This window comes from Astatotilapia calliptera, chromosome 2 (genome assembly GCF_964374335.1).
Source record: "Astatotilapia calliptera chromosome 2, fAstCal68.1, whole genome shotgun sequence".
NCBI lineage: Eukaryota > Metazoa > Chordata > Actinopteri > Cichliformes > Cichlidae > Astatotilapia > Astatotilapia calliptera.
The window spans coordinates 34,131,791-34,151,072 of NC_137423.1; the positions used below are offsets into that span (position 1 = coordinate 34,131,791).

The 19,282-nt window shown below is 44.2% G+C and overlaps 2 protein-coding genes across 4 annotated transcripts in view; one reads left to right on the forward strand and one right to left on the reverse strand.

The window, feature by feature from the left end:
• The first annotated feature begins 2,416 nt into the window (after positions 1-2,416).
• On the forward strand, positions 2,417-8,466 carry npas4a (neuronal PAS domain protein 4a). 3 transcript variants are annotated; one of them, XM_026144225.2, is made up of 8 exons: positions 2,417-2,972; positions 3,423-3,586; positions 3,677-3,779; positions 3,872-4,181; positions 4,310-4,419; positions 4,581-4,716; positions 4,837-6,602; positions 6,726-8,466. In XM_026144225.2, exons 1-8 carry the CDS (start codon positions 2,798-2,800, stop codon positions 6,752-6,754), a joined length of 2,793 nt encoding a protein of 930 aa, XP_026000010.2. In that variant the 5' UTR covers positions 2,417-2,797; the 3' UTR covers positions 6,755-8,466. The 3 variants fall into 3 exon arrangements, with proteins under 3 accessions (XP_026000010.2, XP_026000019.2, XP_026000028.2); XM_026144234.2 differs by having other exon boundaries at positions 3,426-3,586; XM_026144243.2 differs by having other exon boundaries at positions 3,429-3,586.
• A 3,389-nt stretch (positions 8,467-11,855) lies between these two features.
• Positions 11,856-19,282, reverse strand: part of mrpl11 (mitochondrial ribosomal protein L11) — a 58,539-nt gene continuing 51,112 nt past the window's right edge. The window contains exons 4-6 of the mRNA XM_026144283.2: positions 18,357-18,450; positions 17,821-17,980; positions 11,856-12,078 (exon numbers count right to left, since the gene is read on the reverse strand). Coding sequence (XP_026000068.2) covers positions 11,964-12,078; positions 17,821-17,980; positions 18,357-18,450 — 369 coding nt within the window. The 3' untranslated portion in view covers positions 11,856-11,963. The remainder of the gene's footprint in view (positions 12,079-17,820; positions 17,981-18,356; positions 18,451-19,282) is intronic.

Sequence of the window (19,282 nt, forward strand, 5' to 3'; positions counted from 1 at the left end):
ACAACAGACTGTTGTCTGATGTATTTCTCCCTGCTCTCGGGGCGCTGCTCACCCATGTGATGTGCAGCAGAGAGGACAAACTCATAGCTCTCATTTTTATGGCTTCGGGGTTCTTTTGGGGGGAAAAGACAATAAATTAAAAGTCTACAAATACAGAAATGTACGCACAGGGGTCAATTTTAGAGGAAAACGGTCCATTTAACATACCCTTAGGTGAAAATCTGTACTTAGATGCCACCAAATTACAGAAGTGGAACCAGTGATGGAAACAGCTACAGAGGAGGAAGCAGATGTGTCTGAGCCATCCAATAAGAATAACAGAAGGTAGACCTACAAGCACCTGAGCACGGGAAAACACACACACACACACACACACACACACACACACACACACACACACAGAGGAGCTGAAAGAAATACAACTGAGTGTCCCAAAAAAAAAGAGAATTCATCAGTGAGATATCCTCTGCGGGCTGGAAAATGTCGCAGTGGGTAAACAGTGGTTTCAAGATCTATAGACAATCTAGATAATGGAAGATAAAACAGATCAGGTTCTGTATGCATATGAAACATATCAGTGCGCATGCGCGCGCGCGCACACACACTGCACTTCAAAGAGCAATTCACTGATTTACATTAATTTCCCGATGACTAAGGCTGCCCTATAATCAAAGTCTTGCCCCCTTAAATTTAACGACTGGCGTTATGGGGGACTATTCTTTTGTCTCTACAGTGCGACCTTGTAGACAGATTTATGTCTCCGCAACACGAGTAATACAAGCAAACGCACACATACACGCACACATATACTAAATATATTAAAGTCGATTTTCGATCACCTTCGAAAAGTGGCTTTGATAGTCGTAAAGAGAGATGTGCCAAATTATTCTCCCCAGCCTCTTACCAAACCGCTCCCGTCTATCACACACAAACATCAGAGATAAACAAAGACATACAAACGTGTATATGTGCATGTATGTGTGTGGACGGCAAAACAGATCCAGCTGTGATCGGCTCCGCGACTGCAGCACATCTACTACAGACCGATTCCGGGGAGACTGAGATGTGAAATCTCTCCTCTATAAATAGGGACGATCGGAGCCGGGTGCGGGGGCGCGCCTCGCAGTCCTTGTGTCGGTCAACGGTGAGGTCTATTTTTAGAAACAGGCGCTGCTTACCTCACGTGCAACCGGAGACCGGGTTTGCAGGTTGCGCAACATTGGCCCGCGTTTGCGCGTGCGTTGAAATTATTCATGAGTGCCATTCATTAAAAAGACTTCACTTTTCATTGAAGAGTTCGACGATCGTCACAGCAACTTTTAAACAGATCAAAGAGGAGAGAGGGATGAGCCCACCAGCACACACACACACACACACACACACACACACACACACACACACACACACACACACACACACACACACAGTTAAATGGTTATAATAACGTATAAAAACAGTCCTGAACACATGTGTGAATCAATGGTTGTGGGGGTTCTTGCAGCAGTCTGTGAGCAATATCGTCAGTCTTATTACAAAACAATCAATCTACATAATAATCTAAGGATCAGGGAGTACCCCACGCAGGCACATAGGATAACAGAAAGACTTCGCTTCCGTGGATGTCCTATATTGAAAAGATGGTGGGAAAAACGCCAAAGCTCGAATCTTAACAAACAAAATGAAATATTTGTAGCAAAACATGCGATACATCCACATCTAACAGACTAATTAAATCGGTGCCGTCAACAGATTTTGCTCAGTTTTATGCGGCGACGGCCGCTTCATATGCTCGGAAAACATTTCTGTGCATTAAACAGGAGACGGAGACGGTGTGCGGCAGCCTTGTCTCGATCTCACATTTTTCCGATGCCGAAAGCAAATGTGGTCAAAAATGAAGTGCACCCATCAAGCACCTGCCGTTTTCCCACAGGTCCGGGGCAAACAGGTATCGGCGGGTATAGCCCATCTCAGGTGCCAGACATATAAACACAGAGACCTCTTTTCGTATTCAACCCAGTCTTCCCATCCCCCCTCCTCCTCCCTGCACCCCCTCCTTTTCCTCCCCCTCCAATACACCGGAGTCCGGTGACTCCGTTTACGTTTTACGCTTGCTCCGCCCCATACTCGGTTTTGTCCAAATCGGGCTTTTTGCGTCGCCGGAGCTCCCGATTTCAGCCCTACGTCATCACCGAGTAGAGGGAAGAGCTGACGTCGAGGAAGAGTCACCGAGAGGAGAGGGCACGGGAGAGGGAGGGGGAGAGTTTCACCATTGCTAACACAGATATGAGACATATCTATCCACCCCATGGCCCCCTCCTTTCTTCTCCACCCCCCTCCCTCCGTTTTACGTCGGTGTTGGTGCGTTGGGAGCCCCCCTGCTCCGACGGAGTCCCAAGCTATATAAGTGACCGGCGAGCAGAGTCCCCCAACCAGATTTACGGGTTCCGGACTTCTGTGCAAGAGACGGCTACTATAGCCGCCGATTCACCTGCACTCCGAAAGGAGGGACAGACATCCAGCAGCACGGCCAGCACCCGAGCTGGACGCTGCGGCGGAGCTACAGCTGACAAGGACTGGACGGGAGAAGGTTTTAAACCTTGCTCTGGAAAAGAAAACAGCTGAGATGAAAGTCCGATCACATACCTGAGAGCTTTTCCACTTTTGCCAACTGTCTCTTAAGAGATCTCGAAGACAGGGATCCGCCGAGGCACGACCTCAAACGGCAACACTCCGCTCGCAAACTCTCCAACTTATATCAGGAGGAATTTCGATATTTCACCGCCGCAAAGCAGCCACAATGTACCGCTCAACCAAGGGAGCATCCAAGGCTCGACGGGACCAGATCAACGCCGAGATCCGGAACCTGAAGGACTTGTTGCCCATATCTGATGCAGATAAAGCGCGTCTTTCGTACCTGCACATCATGTCACTGGCCTGCATGTACACCAGAAAATCCGTCTACTTCACTCAAGGTAAGAATGATTTTTTCAAAAATACATTTATCTATATACATAAAATAGACCTGTTGATGAATCTCATGTTCTGCTGCATAGACTGACTGCATCTCTCACAGTGGCGGAATCAACAAGTGTTTCGGTGGTATCGAGGAGCTTTTGTGTTTATATAAATGGGATTTGGAGGGTAAACTGTGAATCCGTGACTCATTGATTTAACGTAAATAATCGTAACTAAGGTTGATAACAGCGTTTAAACGGCACTTTGTCGCTGTCCGTGGTGCTGAAATGCCTCAGCATCCTGAGTGCTCCCGCGGCGCTCTCCGTGGTGCTGAAACACGCTGCGGCATCTGCGTTTACTATGCGGAGATCAGTCACATTGTGTTCTTTCTTTCTTATTAGCTACATTAACAAATATCATCCCCTGTTTTTTTCTTCCCTCCCTTCCCATCTTCCCCTTTTCTCCAGAAGCAGGAGCTGGTGTCAGTCTCGAGGAGGGCGCGGGGTTTCTGTCTTTTCACGAACTGTCGGAGTTGATGCAGGCGCTGCCGGGCTTTTTGATGCTGCTGACCGGAGAAGGGAAGTTTCTGTACCTGTCAGAGAGCGTCTCCGAGCACCTCGGACACTCCATGGTGAGTCTACACACGGTCAGTGCCTTAGCAGTTCAGCAATCCCGAGTTTGGGATTCGTAACTAACGTGGCTGTGTGTGTTTCTTTCTCAGGTGGATCTTGTGGCACAGGGAGACAGTGTGTATGATATCATCGATGCCTCAGACCACTTTATCATGAGGACAAATCTGTCAGCGACTACATCACTCGAGACCGGTAAGATAAATGTTTAATCTTTTTTTCCCCTCTACCTAACACAGACTGACAACCAAACGTGATGCTTAATAAAGCTCTCATTTCCCCTTCAGACCGTCTCTTTCGCTGTCGCTTCAACACCTCCAAGTCCGTGCGGAGGCAGAGTGCCGGAAACAAACTGGTTCTGATCCGAGCTCGCTGCCTTTCTCCCCCCTCTACTTCTCCTGCCGCCGGGTCTTACTGGACCTCCAACCCCGTCTGGGTGTGTTTCTGCTCTCCTCTGGAGCCACACCCGACCCGTTCCAGCCCCGGGGCAGAAAGGGAATCGACCTCCACTCCTCCCCTGGCCGATTCCAATTTATTCCTGGCCTGTTTCCACTCACAGCATGGCCGGGACATGAGGCTGCAGACAGCTCAGGACAGGTGAGTTCCCACAAAATAGCATTCCGTCTCCCACCTGTTGCTTTAATGTGAACCGGAATATGTTTATGAGATAAAGTGGTGAAACATTATCCCGCTAACACATCGCCACCCACTCTCTCCGCCTGCAGTGTGAGCGCCTATCTTGGCTTTGATGTGACAGCTTTAAGCTCCCGCTCCTGGTACAGCCTCCTCCACCCACAGGATCTGTCACATGCCTCTGCTCAGCACCGTAGCCTATGTAAGTGTACTCTTCACACATACTTACCAGTTACAACCAAACATGCCCACACACTTACACACTTTTGGCGCGCTGTGGCACATCCACACACTGAAAAACACTATGATGATTAATAGGATTACAAACTAACGCCAACTTGTGCTGCCACTCTTTTTCAACAGTGAGGGAAGGAGGAGAGGGCAGAGCTGAAATGGTGGTGCGCGTGCAGGCTCAGGACCAGTCGTGGGTTTGGCTCTACATGGTTCTTCAACTGCAGCCTGGTGAAATCCCCATCAGCAGCAACAACTACATCATCAGGTATTTACTAAACCAAACACCACTCATCAACTTTGAGATAAAAAAAAAAAGTTGGTAAATGTGATCAAATCCCGCCAACCTAACTCCTCGGGTCTCCTCTGTTTTCCTTTTATCTCTCAGTGACTCTGAAGCTTGGTCAGTGCGCCAACAGCTCAGCTCAGAGCAGACACAGCTGACCCTGGTCCTGAGTACTGGGACGTCTCAGCAGGAGAGCCTAAGTCTCCAGTCACCAGAAACACTTTCCAGCCCAGACCAGGTGTTCACTCCTGGCAGCAGCGGCCTGTCCGGCCAGTCCTTTGACTTCAGCACTGCTGGCTGCAGTGTGGGCTCCTCTGATGAACCAGGGAGCTCTGCTGCCGAGGCCATGCAGCTGGAGGGTGACCCTCGCTCCAGTATCTCCTCGCTGGAGGAGGAAAGCTTCTTTCAGCAGCATCCCACCGAAACCCCATCAGCTGCTTCCTCCCCCACTCCAGTCACTGTTGAAACAGTAGCAGACTTAGACTTTTTAACCCAGAACATTCTCCTGCCACCTTCCTTCCAGCTCGACCCTCCACTGCCAGTTCTCCCCCTGCCTCTCCCCCCTGTGCCCACCTCACAAGCTCAGCAGACTAAAGAGTTTGTGTGCACACCCCCCTACACCCCCCAGGTGGGTGGGGCTAGCTTTCCTTTTGGCGAACCCCTCTTCAGTTTCGACCCCACAGGCACCACTACTCCTCCGCCCTCCGCTACGACTGCCACTGCCACCACCTCCTTGGCCCCCTCGGCATCCTCCACAGCCCCGCCAACTACTGCCTCCAGCCCTGCTCCTCCCACCACCCTCTCTACCAAACTTCCTCTTGCACTACCTACCCCATCTACTGAACTCCTCTTCCCCATCGAGCCCTGCAGTGTCTCCCTGTATGAGAAATTGCCCCCAACACCTGACAGCCCCGGAGATGGGGACTGCACAGTGATGACCCTTCCTGAGGTACGGGGTCCATTGTATGTAGATGTACCACTGGGGCCCCTCCAGTGCCCCCCCGAAGGCCTCCTGACTCCCGAGGCATCACCTGGTAAACAGCCTTGCCTCTCCTTTTTCTCCCTTGAGAGGGAGAAGGAAAGGGCGGAAATATCCCTTCTAGCTCAACACATCAGCTCCCTGGCAGAGGGATTCTACCTGGATCCACTCTTGTCAAAACTGTCTCCTCCCTCTGTATCACCATCCTCCTCCCCTCCCTCCCCCTTCCTGTCTCCAGCCATTGAAACTGCTGATTCAGTCCACATGCTGAAAGAGTTTTATCCCATCAAAGCGTGGAGAGGTCTGGACATCCCCATCTTCCTCGACGATGATGATTCTCTGTTTGAAGAGAGCATCCTAGAAGCCCTCCTCCAAGATGAATTTGCTCCTTCCCAGTCACCTGGCCTCTCTTCCCCCTTGACCTCCCCTATGCCCAATCCCTCGAGCCCAACATCTCCTCAAACCCCAGTATGTTGGCGCCAACCCTCCCAGTTTGAGGGAGTGGGCCACGTCTGTAGCGTCCAATCGGCGCAATGTAACTCCATGGCTGGGTGCGGGGCGACTGTGGCTGCTGAGGCCGGGGTGAAGGCGGAAGGGGCGGGGCTAGCGGAGGAAGCAATGGAGATCGAGGTGGTGTCATCTCCTGTGTCCTCTTGCTCCTCCATCCCAGCTTCCCCTCCCCTTATCCTCACTGCCTCCCCCAGCCCCACCACCTCCACACCCATCGCCTCGCCCACGCCCGCCGTGTCTTGCACTCAGTCCCTCCTGGAGGAACTGGCCGTCCTGGAACCCATGTTTGGGGCAGGTGCCTCGATCGCCCCTGGCTTAGGGCAACAACCTGAGTTGTATCAACTCCAATGTCATCCATCGCCACAGTGCTTCCACAAAGGTAAGAAGCTTTCCCTCTCCTTTGCTCTTTTGTAAAATCTCAGATTCGTTTAATAAGACAAAACACAAATGAAAATGCCCCACTGATTGTGTCTTTCTCTCTTTTCTCTTTTCTGTCTTTCAGATGGGAGTGGAAGTGTTCCTCCGTTCTAAAATAAGTCTGTGACTTACTTCATTAAGTATGGCATATTGTCATATTTTGTGGAGATCCTTTTACTGAAAAGTAAAAAATATTTAAGTGTATAAATATACATAATGTATATACAACTTAAGGACTTTAACTCCTACATGTCTCCGAAGAACAAAGATTGGCTTTATATTTTTGTTCAGTCATTTATCTGTATACTACAACAAAACTGGTGCGATTTTCAACATGATGGTGCAAAACTACGTGGACCCATAACTGACTGGGTTCTGAGTCCACGTGGTGTCTCAAGCTTCTCTGTTACATGAGCTTCAGATATGATCAGGCAGAGACACCTCTCTGAAGCGCTGTATAACTTCCAGATGCGCATTTGTATTCACTCGTAGTGAAAAATCTGTTGTGAACAAAAAATGGGGGAAAAAAACCCCAGAACAATACATTTCTTGTTATTTCAAAGGACAGATGATCTAGAGGACTTTTGCCTGACATGCAGCAACGCAAACCCAAACCTCAAACGTATTGAAAGTCAAATGTTTACAATTTCTTTAAATCCTTTAGGATGAACACTGTCAGTTCACCGAAAAACTGTCTGAAATCTTCTTTCCAGTCTTCAAACCTGGAAGACAGCTGTTCCTCACAACCTTCAAGGCGACAACAAATCTCCAAACATATTCAACAAAACCTGAGATACTTTGAGCTTTGAGTTTGCGACTTCAGACCTTTAACATTTCATATTTATCTCTCCATCTAAAATCTTGTGTATCAATGTGATGTGCAAACAAGAAAAAAAAAAAGGAAAAAAAAAAAGAAAACATGTGAGGAGATCCTGGCATGTGAAGATCTCAGTATTGTTGCCGGTGTCCCATTGCTTTATGAGATGCAACACCAAACAAGAGATTGTCTGGAAGTTTGCCGGGGCTCTGATCATGCCACAAATCCACTGCTACTTTGTACTGTACATTAGACTCTGAATGTGGGCTCTTCAGGTCCTTCCTGGCCTGATGGCAGTCGGCTGGATATTCTTGCAGCATCAATATTTGAAATGCTGGCAGCTTATAGCGGCTCCTGTGTGCCTGAAATGGCCCTGACCTGCTGAACTCTGAACTCTTTATCATGTCCATTCAACATGGACAGTTGCATCGTTGCTCCACTGGAGCGCGGTGCAGTGAGGCACAATTGACTATGTGAATGAGCGATTCTTCTTTTTTGAGAGGGGTTAGAATACAAAAGTTTTGTTTTAAAAAATAAAAATACGGACGGGGTGCTATTTCTATTCAGTTACCAAGCGACACGGGTTGAGAATGGTACAATTCCCATGGTGTCGACATGCTCACGTAGAGTTGTCTACGGTCAAGTAAAGGATTGATTCCTACGTTCTAGCTATTAAAGGCTAAGTTACTATACATGTGTAAAATTATATAATTGTATGTGTGATATTTGAAAACAAAAACAAAAAAGATGTTAATGCATATGCATTATATCTGTGGATGTAGGCATATGTTCTTTTCAGAAAGGTTGTACACATTTGTACATTTGTATGAAACAGTTATTGGTCTGTACATATAAGAAAAAGATTTTTATTGCATAAGATGGAATATATTCTAAACATCTTACTTACTGCAGTATGGACATTGTGGACCAGTGTTCTATTGTGATGCTTATAAGTGTATTTGGTTGTCATACAAATGCATTTATAATAAAGTGCACTTAATGCTGCTGATGCACTTGTGTCGTCATAGTCAAGCCCCCCTGTTCCTCCCTCAGCCACATCATCATCATCATCACCATCATCATCCCACCATCCCTGCCTCTTCTCCTCCCTCCCCCCTTTCGCTCTCCTCCATTTCTTCCCCTGGAGCGAGTTTCGCTCAGCAACAGCACTGACGCACACACATGACGAGACAGAATGAGACACTATCTGACTCACACTGACGCACACACTTGGCATCGAGGTTTTTGCATGCACGCTGGCACACACGGTTGGCCTCCCACTTATGATGATGCACACGCACACACACATAATAGTAGGCATATGACCCCCCCGCCACCCCTCTTTATAAATCACAGTAGCCCACATTCACTGATGTACCTGCAACTCTGTCAGCGCTTGGCGTGGTGTAAGACTCCATATATAGGCATTCCTGCTCAAGTGCTCTGACTGAAACAGCCTCCCATCTATTCTCAGCTTCTATTCTGAAGGATCAGAGAGGGGAGGGCTGGAGAGAGAGGGGAGACAAAGAAGGAGTGAGCAGAGGCTAAAATTAGAGGTACAGTACGGAGGGATATGGGACAAACTGTCACACAGTGGAAAAAATGGACATAACCAGATATGACAAAACTGAAAAATAACAAACATGCAAACATCCATTTGCTGCTTTCTTTAAATCATAATACATATATGATTATTTATATAAGTGAATATGGATGGATGGATCTTTTCCTTTCAGGTCTCACTATCAGTGCCACGAAGCAGAAAAAATAAGCCTTTAATGTACACGTTGAAGCACAGGCTTAAACATCCACCCTTTCTCTGCAAGTGAACATTTTGTTCCACTAGTACCTGCTGCAGTGTTGATGATGGAGGTGAGTGGAGGGAGTACAGCAAAGCTAACTGCTGCTATCTCCTGGCAAAGACAAGCACTGCAACAAGAGGAGCATGCTGTGTAGTACAGTATACGCTGTGGATGAAGCCATGCGAGAAAAGAGCTAATGAGGAGAGAACTGTTTTATATTTCAAGCTAAATTAACCAAATCAAATTCCAGGTGCAACTAAGATCCAATCTCCACTGTTTAACCTGGAGTATAGACACAGCTAATGTGAAACTGGATGATAAGGGTGGTCTTATTATTGCATTATCACAGATTAAAGAGTATACTTGGATACCAATATCTTTGTGATATACACTGATGAGCCACAACATTAAAAACTTGTTATTATTATCGCGTTGAGCAAAGAGAGATGTCACCTGGGGGAATCTGTGGTGTTTGGGACTGCCAGCAATAGGCTGTTGTGGGTTGGAGGGTGGGGCCTCCACCGATCAGCCTATTTCATCATATATTAGATTGGGAGTCGACCTGGGAAGTTAGGAATCTAGATCCACATCATCTCCACTGCTTCTTGGTGGAGATATTTTCAGAGTCACCATAGCAGAGCAGAGGGAGGTCTCAGCCTCAGTGGAGGGCTTTTTGGAGAAATGTGGTTATTTGTTAAAATAATATCAATATTAATCCCAGAACCCAATTAGAACCATTCAGCATTGCATGATATGGAGTTGCTCTAATTATTATCACCTCATCGGTGATCAGTGTGTGCAAAATTCACGTATAAAAAAAAAATACATAAACAAGCAATTACTCCTCTTCTAGCAACAGCCAATGATTGCAACTGTTGATCATTTCTGCAAGTAACCATGTTTATTTCTACCTGAGAATATACCTAGTAATTCTTTTAATTATGTTATTTTTTTGCTTTTGATCAAAAAACATGAAATAATGACATTTGAAAAAACAAAACAAAAAAACAACAACAATTGCTAGTCTCCAAATACAGCTACAGTGTACCCCTGTGGTCATAAAGGTTCAGGAACAATACTCAGGTAGGCTGTTAGTGCTAACGCCACTCAGTATTAAGGGGTCCAAAGTGAGGCAAGAAAATATCCTCCGCACGATTACAGCACCAGCAGCCAGAACCGTTGATGTGAGGGAGGACGGCAGGATGATGCAAGGCTTTCATTCTGTCTTTGCCAAATTCTGATCCCACCATCTGAACGTGACAGCAGACTCATCAGATCAGGCAACGTGCTCAGTCTTTTGTCCAAGTTTTGGTGAGGCCATCCAAATTGTAGCCTCAGTGTCCTGTTCGTATCTGACTGAAGTGGCGCCCGGTGTGGTCTTCTGCTGCTGAGGCCCATCTGCTTCAAGGTTCAGCATGTCGTGCATTCTAAGAGGCTACATACCTTAGTTGTAGTGAGCAGTTATTTAAGTTTCTGTCCCCTTCTTATCAGTTAGAAGCAGTCTGACCTCTGGCATCAAGGAGGCATCAACCAGAGAACTGCTGCTCACTTAATATTTTCAGTTTTTCAGACCACACTCTGTAAACCTTAGAGCAGGGGTCCCCAATCCCAGTCCACGAGGGCTGGTGTCCCTGCAGGTTTTAGATCTCACCCTGGGTCAACACACCTGAATCACAGGATTAGTTCATTACCAGGCCTCTGGAGAACTTCAAGACATGTTGAGGTGGTAATTTATCCATTTAAATCAGCTGTGATGGATCAAGGACGCATCTAAAACCTGCAGGGACACCGGCCCCCGTGGACTGGGATTGGGGACCCCTGCCCTAGAGATTCCTGAGAGTTATGCTAGTTTATCTTGATTTGATAGAATAAAAATGAGGATAAAGTAAAGTAATAATTTAGGGTTTTAAAACATCATAAATAAGCAAAAAAAAAAAAAAAAAATCAAAGTAAAAGGTCTTAACTTTAAATTGCCTGTTATGTTCCATGAGCAGTTCAACAACACAGTAGTCGACAAATAAGTACAGATAAACGAAAGTATTCCTCATATTTTACGAGCTGAATAATTATAATTTTTACTCAAATTATTTGACTGACAGTTACACCTAACGAGCTGTGTCAGCACTGGCAGACCAAACACATTTAAACAAAGTTTAAGGAGTTAAAAGTCATTAATTTGAACAACAGAAGTTTGAAGAACGATAAGATTCGTCTGAAAGTCAATAATTCTCTCACCGCCCGAGGTCCCTGTGATTTGTGCAATAATTAATGTGCTGAACCCCTCAGATCCCTGATAGATAGAAAAACATTTGAAATGCGCAGGAAACCATATGCACAACCTGTCAAATACCCAAACTGCCTCCAGAAGTGTTAATAATAGATAATAACATCAAAGAGACTGAATATACAAATCCTTCCATGACAGAGAAATTACATTTTCATTAGATGAGCTGGAAGGAAATTAATCATGCGGGCTCGTAAATACTTTTAAAATCTAACTGGGTGTTGTTGCTGAAATGTAGGCGATGTAAACGCTTAAATTAAGCTGTATGCCATTAAAGGGAAGTTTTAATATCAGAAAGACAAGGAAAGGGTGTCGTGTAACACGTTGTGTTTATTAAGTTCAGACACACACACATTAACAGTGTTTTTGCATGAATGTATAAAACGAATATAAAGAGAAATGCAGGGATGTTACAGGACTTCATTTCTTCTTGCCCGCTAAAGCTTCGGCGGCAGCGGCTGCTGCTGCCACAGCGTCCGCTTTCAACTTCTCCTCTCGCTGCTCCAGGAAGACTTTGTACTCATCAGCTGATAGACTGGAGAGGAGGATGAGGAAGAGAGAGAGAGAGAGAAAAGGAAGATTGGAGATGAGGACAGAGATACACCCTTATTTTTTAAACTTGACAGGAGAAATCCTTCAGCTATCTGCAACATTAACTCCAAACCCCTTTTTGTTTTCAGTCCCCTGAATGAAAGAGCACCAACTTCTCTCGGGGCTCACCACAATGCAGCAGTGTTCAGCAACCCATCCAGGGAAAATTTCATTGTACAAAAAGGCAGAGATACCAATTTCTTCACTGACAGTACTCCCAATAAATCAAAATGCACTGCAGCCACGAGACAAGTTAGGTTCTAAGCAAGGGGGAGAAACTGATTCTGGGAAAAATACAGCACTATTAGCTGAAGTAGAAATGGAAGCGGCAGAAGCAGATGATAGAGCCTGAATACTAAACTACGTTATAAAAAAAAATATACATGAAATGCTGTGCACGTCATAAATGATAAAGATCTTGAAGGATAAAAAGAAACGCAAAGCGAACAGGTTTGTGTCGCTTCGTCTAAAAGCAATCCAAAGCAACACGTACAAACTCATAACATCCCATTTTTTCTCTGATTTGGCACTATATACTACCTCTACAGTCACTATAAACGACACGCCGTGCTTCGGCATGCTGCGTTTGCAGTCAGTATATGGAAAAAAAAACACGTTTAGTCGTTTTATTCTAACAGAAACCTCTGCAGCCTTGGAATCAAACTTTCATCCCACACAGGAAACAAATCACTTCTCTCCAAAGGTCTACTAGTTATTTTGTGTTTTCAGGCTTGTTTGCGGAGCTTTTTAATGACCGTCCACACTTCTCTTTTTTTCCCCCCGCAGCTGTGGGCAGCTCCTCCACCGCCTCTCTGAACTACATTGTGGGTGAGCCCATTAAGAGCACATTGGAAAATCAAGGGTTTCTGGTATGCATACTGACTTTGAGCATATTTTGCTTTCATAGTGTAATCATAATACACACTCAGAACCCAATTTGCAAGTTAACCCTTTAACACCTGGAGCAAAAACTGAGCGTTTTAACATGTTTCTCTTTGTACTGTAAACTACTAACGCTATTTGTTTTCCTTAAGCAGTGAATTTGTAATTAGAATTTAAACAGAAAACAAAATGTAATTGATTTAACTATCACACCAGATTGTGCCTCTTTTTTCACTCAAACATTTGGGTTTCACATTTTTCACTATGGAAACACCTTTGCGCTTAAAAATGAACTGCTACCGCCCTAACCATGTAGTTTACAGCAAGAAAATTCACTTTCTTTTAACATCGACTCTTTACTTCCATGAGGAAGAAGACAGCTTGGGTGGCACAACCCAATAACTGGTTGTGCCGCCCTTGGTAGCAAGAACTGCCATCAAGTGTTAGTGATGTCCTACAATGGGTCACTCTTCTTTCCGGAATTGTTTTAATTCAGCCACACTGTAGCGTCGTTGGGCATGGGCGGTGTGTTTAAGCTCATACTAAAGCACCTCAGTTGGATTTAAGTCCAGACTTTGGCTAGGCCCTAAGTCATTTTATGTTATTGCCATCCAGAGGTGGACTTGCTGATAATTTCCTGCTGTGTAACCGTGTAATGCCTGCACATTCTCCTTGAAGATTTTCTGCAGAATTCACATTTCTGGAATTTACAACAAGAATTCCAGGTCATGAAGCAGCAAAGCAGCCCCATACCATTACACTACGACCACCATGACTGTTGGCATGAAGTTCTTTTCGTGAACTCAGTTTTATGCCAAATGTAACAAATCTTCAAAGTTCAACTTTTGGGAAAGGAATAATTTCCCAAAAGTCGTTGGGATCATGAGGATGCTTTTTGGCAATGATAAGCCTTTGTGCTCTTTTTTGGTCAGCAGTGGTTTTCTCCTTGGACCTCTCCCATGGAAATCAAGTCTCTTCCTTATTGTTGAATCATGAACTCTGACCTTAACTGAGGCAATTTGGGACAACAGTTCTTTAGATGTTGTTCTGGGTTCTTTTGTGATCTCCTGGAGTAATTTTGGTAGGTCACTGCTCCTGTGAAGGTTCATAACTGTTCTGGGGTTTTTTCATTTGTGGATAATGGATCTCACACTGTGGTTCACTGGAGTATCAAGACCTTAGAAATGACTTTGTACCCCTTTCCAGACTGACAGGTGTCAAAGACTTTGCTTGAGTTTCTTTAAATTGTGACATGATGCGTTTCTTTTTGAGATTTTTTAGCCTCCTTCACTTTGTCAGACAGGTTCTATTTAAGTGGTTTCTTTATTAAAAAAAATCTGGTAGTAGTCAGTCCTGAGTGTGGCAGGTGAAAGTGAACCCAGCTCTCTAAAACAACAACAAATTGGTTAATCACAATTAACTAATGAGTTAGCAAAGAAGAAAGAAGTTGTTTTTTTCACACCAGGTTTAGATTTAGCAATCATCATTTAAAAAATGCATTTACTCAGGTTATCTTTGTCTGATATTAAAATTAGTTTGATGATCTGAAATATGTATTTGGGACAGACATGCAAAAACCTAAGAAACCAGAAAGGGGGCAAATACTTTTTCATCGTAGCAGCAGCCAAATCACGTCAGTCACAAACATTCAGAATAAAAGATCATAGTTCAGCACTGAATGCCAGGTGTGATGTGATACACTGGTTGTAGATATTGTATAACAGTGTTAAGTATTCAAATGATAACCCTGGAACCCTGCTCGATTTATAGTTTTTAACATTTTAGCATATTAGCAGGCTGTTTCTGCACATTTTTCTAATTTGTCTTAATGAAGTCTAATTGTGTAATGTGCAGCTGCATTAGCTCGATACTCATTATTAAAGGACTAGGGGCTTTTACAGGTCCGTGCAATGACTCACCTCGCACTGCAAGAAGGTCTCAGGTGTTGGGTTTCAGTATGTCTAATAGCCAATCAAAAGCACTCCAAAAACAACCCTACGGTGACTGTTTGGAGCCACTGCAAACAATGTTCACAATGTCTGCTGTCTCTGTGTGTCTGACAGAGTCAGTCTGGCATCCAGTGGCCACATTTACAGCATCCACAGACTCTATAAAATGATGTCCACCTTGACATTACCCACTGGTGTTTGAACACTGGTTTTGAAGCCTTGAGCTGAGCATCTTTGTTTTTAATGAGTCCAGACGTCAAACGTGAGGGATGAATCTAACTGAGAACCCGAGGAAACCGCAGACTCATCCAGCAGCAACCTGTCAATCACCAGGTAAGCGAGCGGCAGAGCACATTTCGCTTCATCGTCGGTTTTCCTCCACAATGGGACTTTAAATTTACATGGAGCATTAAATAAAAATTCAAACTCTTGATTAAAACGATAAATTTCTTGCATTAATGTACTAAGCTATAAAATCAAGTTTGGAGTATCCTGCGAGTTATTTTTTTAATCATCTCATAAACACAATTTTAACAAAATCAGAACCTCTCTCTGGGTTTATATCTTTAGCTGCATCTTTTCACAAATGTTGGGATGCAAACATGTGCGAACGTTGTCTGGTCTTAATGTAACTGCATATAATGTTGGACTTCATGTGTTCTGGGTGTTAGAAGGCAAACAAGCAGCTTAGAAGGAACTTTTTGTTCTCTGGGTTTTTGGAAAACAAAAAACAAACTGTATTAAGCCGTTAGGATTATGTTTAGAGTCTGCAAAAGTTACCGCTGATAGTGTTATGATGTGGAGTCTGAACCATGGAGGCTTCCATTAGTGACCTCTGTCCACATCTACTGCCAGCACTGAGCGCTGCTTCAGTTGTTTGAATCTCAGGAGTATGATGAGTGGCGGTCGACTGAGAGGACTGATGAATATCTACCGTGATAAGTGAATGGATGCTGAGGCCGTTTTGTTAGAGTCTGAAAATGTAGCGACAAGAATGCACTTCAAATTGGAAGGAAAACCGTTTCATTGGGTCTTTGATTTTGTTATTGTAGCGGCTTGGTTTGTCTTACAAGACAGCATGATGTTGCTGAAATCCTGCTTAACTGCACATTTCTGCCTTTCTCTATACCCCCATATGTTACAATGTTTGACTGGCTGTTGGACTGTCGTGTTGGCTGCTGTTGTCTTTTATAACGTGGATGCTAACAAACCCCCCCCCCCCCAAAAAAAACCCCCATCCTAATAAGTAATAGGGTTATTTTCTCATAGTCTGCTATGTAATCTAAATTAGTTTCTCCAAACAGATGAATCATTCCCTTCAGGTCATTAGAAAGACTGAAGGTTGAGCACGAGTTTAGCTCACTGGGTGAGTAGGCGACCACATGCCTCTTGGCCGGGTTTGAGTCCAGCCCTCGACCCTTTGCTGCATGTATCCCCTGCTCTTTCTCCCACCTTCCTTTGATCTTCACTGTCCAATAAAGGCAAAACTGTCTAAAAAAGTAAAGTTTAGAAGGAATGCAGACTTTTCTTCAATTCGGACACTGCGGTAAGGAAACATTTCCTACTTATAAAACAGTGTTTCCTGTTCTCTCCAGGTTGCAAACACCCGATTTCAGATTGCTGATTGCTTTTTCACTGCTGTCTCTTCAGCTTTTATACTGGGCCAAGGTCACAAACACACAACTGTCAGCCAACTGTTTTGGGAAAAGGCAATGTTCTTTATTCATAAGTTAATGTGAGCTACAGATTGATTTAGTGCAGGGTGATGCACAGGTTGTATTACTCTGACACAAAACCCAGCTTTCCATCTTTTCCATCTGTGTCCTCACAGTGTGACCAATGTCGCCTCACTGAGGGGGTCCTCGCACATCTTCCTTGGTTCTGCCTGACGTTATGCGAGTATTGAATAGAAATTTTCCAGTGTTTGTCATCCGCCTTGTCCAAAGACATTAAACCCAACAACATACTGGAAATTTCTGGATGCTCTGTAGAAACCTTTTAACTTTCATATCCAGATCGCTCTGCTTCTGTGAATGCTGGTTGCCAATAAACTGATTCTTTTCTTCTCCACCCACCTTTGCACACTGGAGATGTTATTTGTTATACAAATAGAAGAATTACCTGTGTGTAAACCAAATACTCAGGGTAGATTTAATAGGATGTGGGGGCCTGTTCTTGATATATTACCTCTCACAAGCAATGAGCTTTACTTATTTCTTAACCCAACAGTGTACGGAGTCCTTCTTATATATTTTGGTTATTTTCTGTTTTCATAATGTCAATACTCCGTATGTATTACCATCTGGCACACTCTTGTTTGTTCACTGCTCTGTGTCTGTTTACGGCAAAAATAAATAAATAAATGAAATGAAATGAAATGAAATGAAATGAAATAAGGATAAGGATATCAGTCTGATCCTGTCTGAAAAACCTAGATTCGGTGTTGTTGAAAAACTGCTGATCTTTTTAATTCCCTTCTACATTATCCTGCGTTCAGTTTGCCGTGCATCAGTGGGTTTGCACTGGATCCTAACAGGAGGAAGTTTGGAGGAATCTAGCAAGAAAGGATCAGTACTCTGGATGCATTTCACCCCACTATGTCAACAGCTTTTCTTCATATGTTTTCAGAAGTTTTTCACCTCACAGCAAACTGTGGGCAGTTGAATTCCCAGAACTGAAAAGCTCGGATGAAGACTTAAATTACCCTGCCTGCTTTTCTCCATCTGGTACTCTCACTCTTGTTCAGCCTAACACTTGTTGGGATTCTTTCACTGCACTGAAACATTTGATTTGTGCTTCCCGATAGCTCAATAAAATGAGATTAGAAGTACACCAAGTACAGAATTGGTACTTACTTGTTGACAACCTTAATGCCCAGGGAGCGAGCTGAGCCGATGATGCTTTTCACAACCGTCTCAAGGGAGGCGTTCCTCATTTTGAAGCACTCGTCCTGAGCTTTCACCTGTGCGATTTCATACACTGCTCTGACGGACACCATCCCCGCCGTCTCGTGACCTTGACGCACACACAAAACAGAGGGCGAAGCATAAATAAAACAATATAAAATTCACTACATGTATCAAGAAAGGTTGAAGGAGGGCAAAGCGAGTTGGAAATCTGTGTGCACAGGTGAGTACGTCGGCGTTGCAGGAGTCAGCTGAAGGTAGCTTGAAGCATAAAACGTGAAAATCCATAATTCTCTTTCCCTAACACACCATGTTTGCCACTTCCCACCTCTGCCGCAGCGTTTCCCCATATGTCATGAATTTAACATCAATCGCAGCAAAGCTCAAATCCGAGTCCATGAAGAGACATGTGTCCAGAACAGGATGCGCTCAGCAGGTGAAAACTTTAGTAAGAGCAGATACATGACTGAGGCAAGACCTCTCACCCGTCTTTCCAGCTCCTTTTGCAATTCCTGCCGCTTGTTTGAGGAAGTAAGACACCGTGGGCTGGCCGATCGTCAGGTCATACGTTCTGTCAGGCTGAGAGGGAAAAAGAGAGACAGAGGAATCAATATTAACACCCATGAAACCCCTGAGAGTGTGAATACATGAGATTTTGCAGAATGTATAAATATTATTGTAACCAAGATTTTAACATCCTGATTTTGACCCTATATTCGGTATTGCTTTGTGCTTTAGGACAGCCAAAGTACATGGGACAGTGTTTAACAGAGATCATAATTATTATTTCCCCCAAATTAACACCAGTGTGTTTTCATCCCCCTGGAAAAAATAAAAATACTGGCACCAAAATCCTATGTCACCCCATTCTTGAGTTATCACATTCAGAAACTCTGAGATTCAAACTCGTCCAAGATTTTTAGTAGATACAGCTACAGTTAGGGCTGTTCGATATAACGATATATATCGGATGACGATATAAAAACGTCTATCGTTTCATTTTACGCTATCGTTTGTTTCGTGGTGTCGCAAAATAAACTGTTTACGGCAATATTTTTTCATGGTTTTGATGGTCACTGTAGTGGCTATATTAATTTCTTAAAGTTCTCCCTTTCTCTTATATTTTATATAACCACACTATGGACGCACAAGCGCCTGTTTTCATGTGTTGTGGTTAGCAACAACGACGGTAACAGCATCGCGTGTCTGCTTGTTTATGTTCCACATAAACCTTTCACAATAAAGCTCAAGATCCTGTTGAGACTTTTCAAAATAAACTGAATCACGTGAAAGAGCAGCCGTCAAGTGTTAGAAAATAAACCTTAGACTCAAACGTTAGAACAGGCTTTTCCCCGCAGCACGTCGTGTAATAAATACTCACAAAGAAAACGGCGGCTGTTACAACTTATGT

Coding starts and splice junctions, on each gene's coding strand:
- npas4a (XM_026144225.2), top strand. CDS start 2,798: ATGTACCGCTCAACCAAGGGAGCATCCAAGGCTCGACGGGACCAGATC. Junction 3,780..3,871: donor GACTACATCACTCGAGACCG/GTAAGATAAATG, acceptor TTTCCCCTTCAG/ACCGTCTCTTTCGCTGTCGC. Junction 6,603..6,725: donor GCCACAGTGCTTCCACAAAG/GTAAGAAGCTTT, acceptor TCTGTCTTTCAG/ATGGGAGTGGAAGTGTTCCT.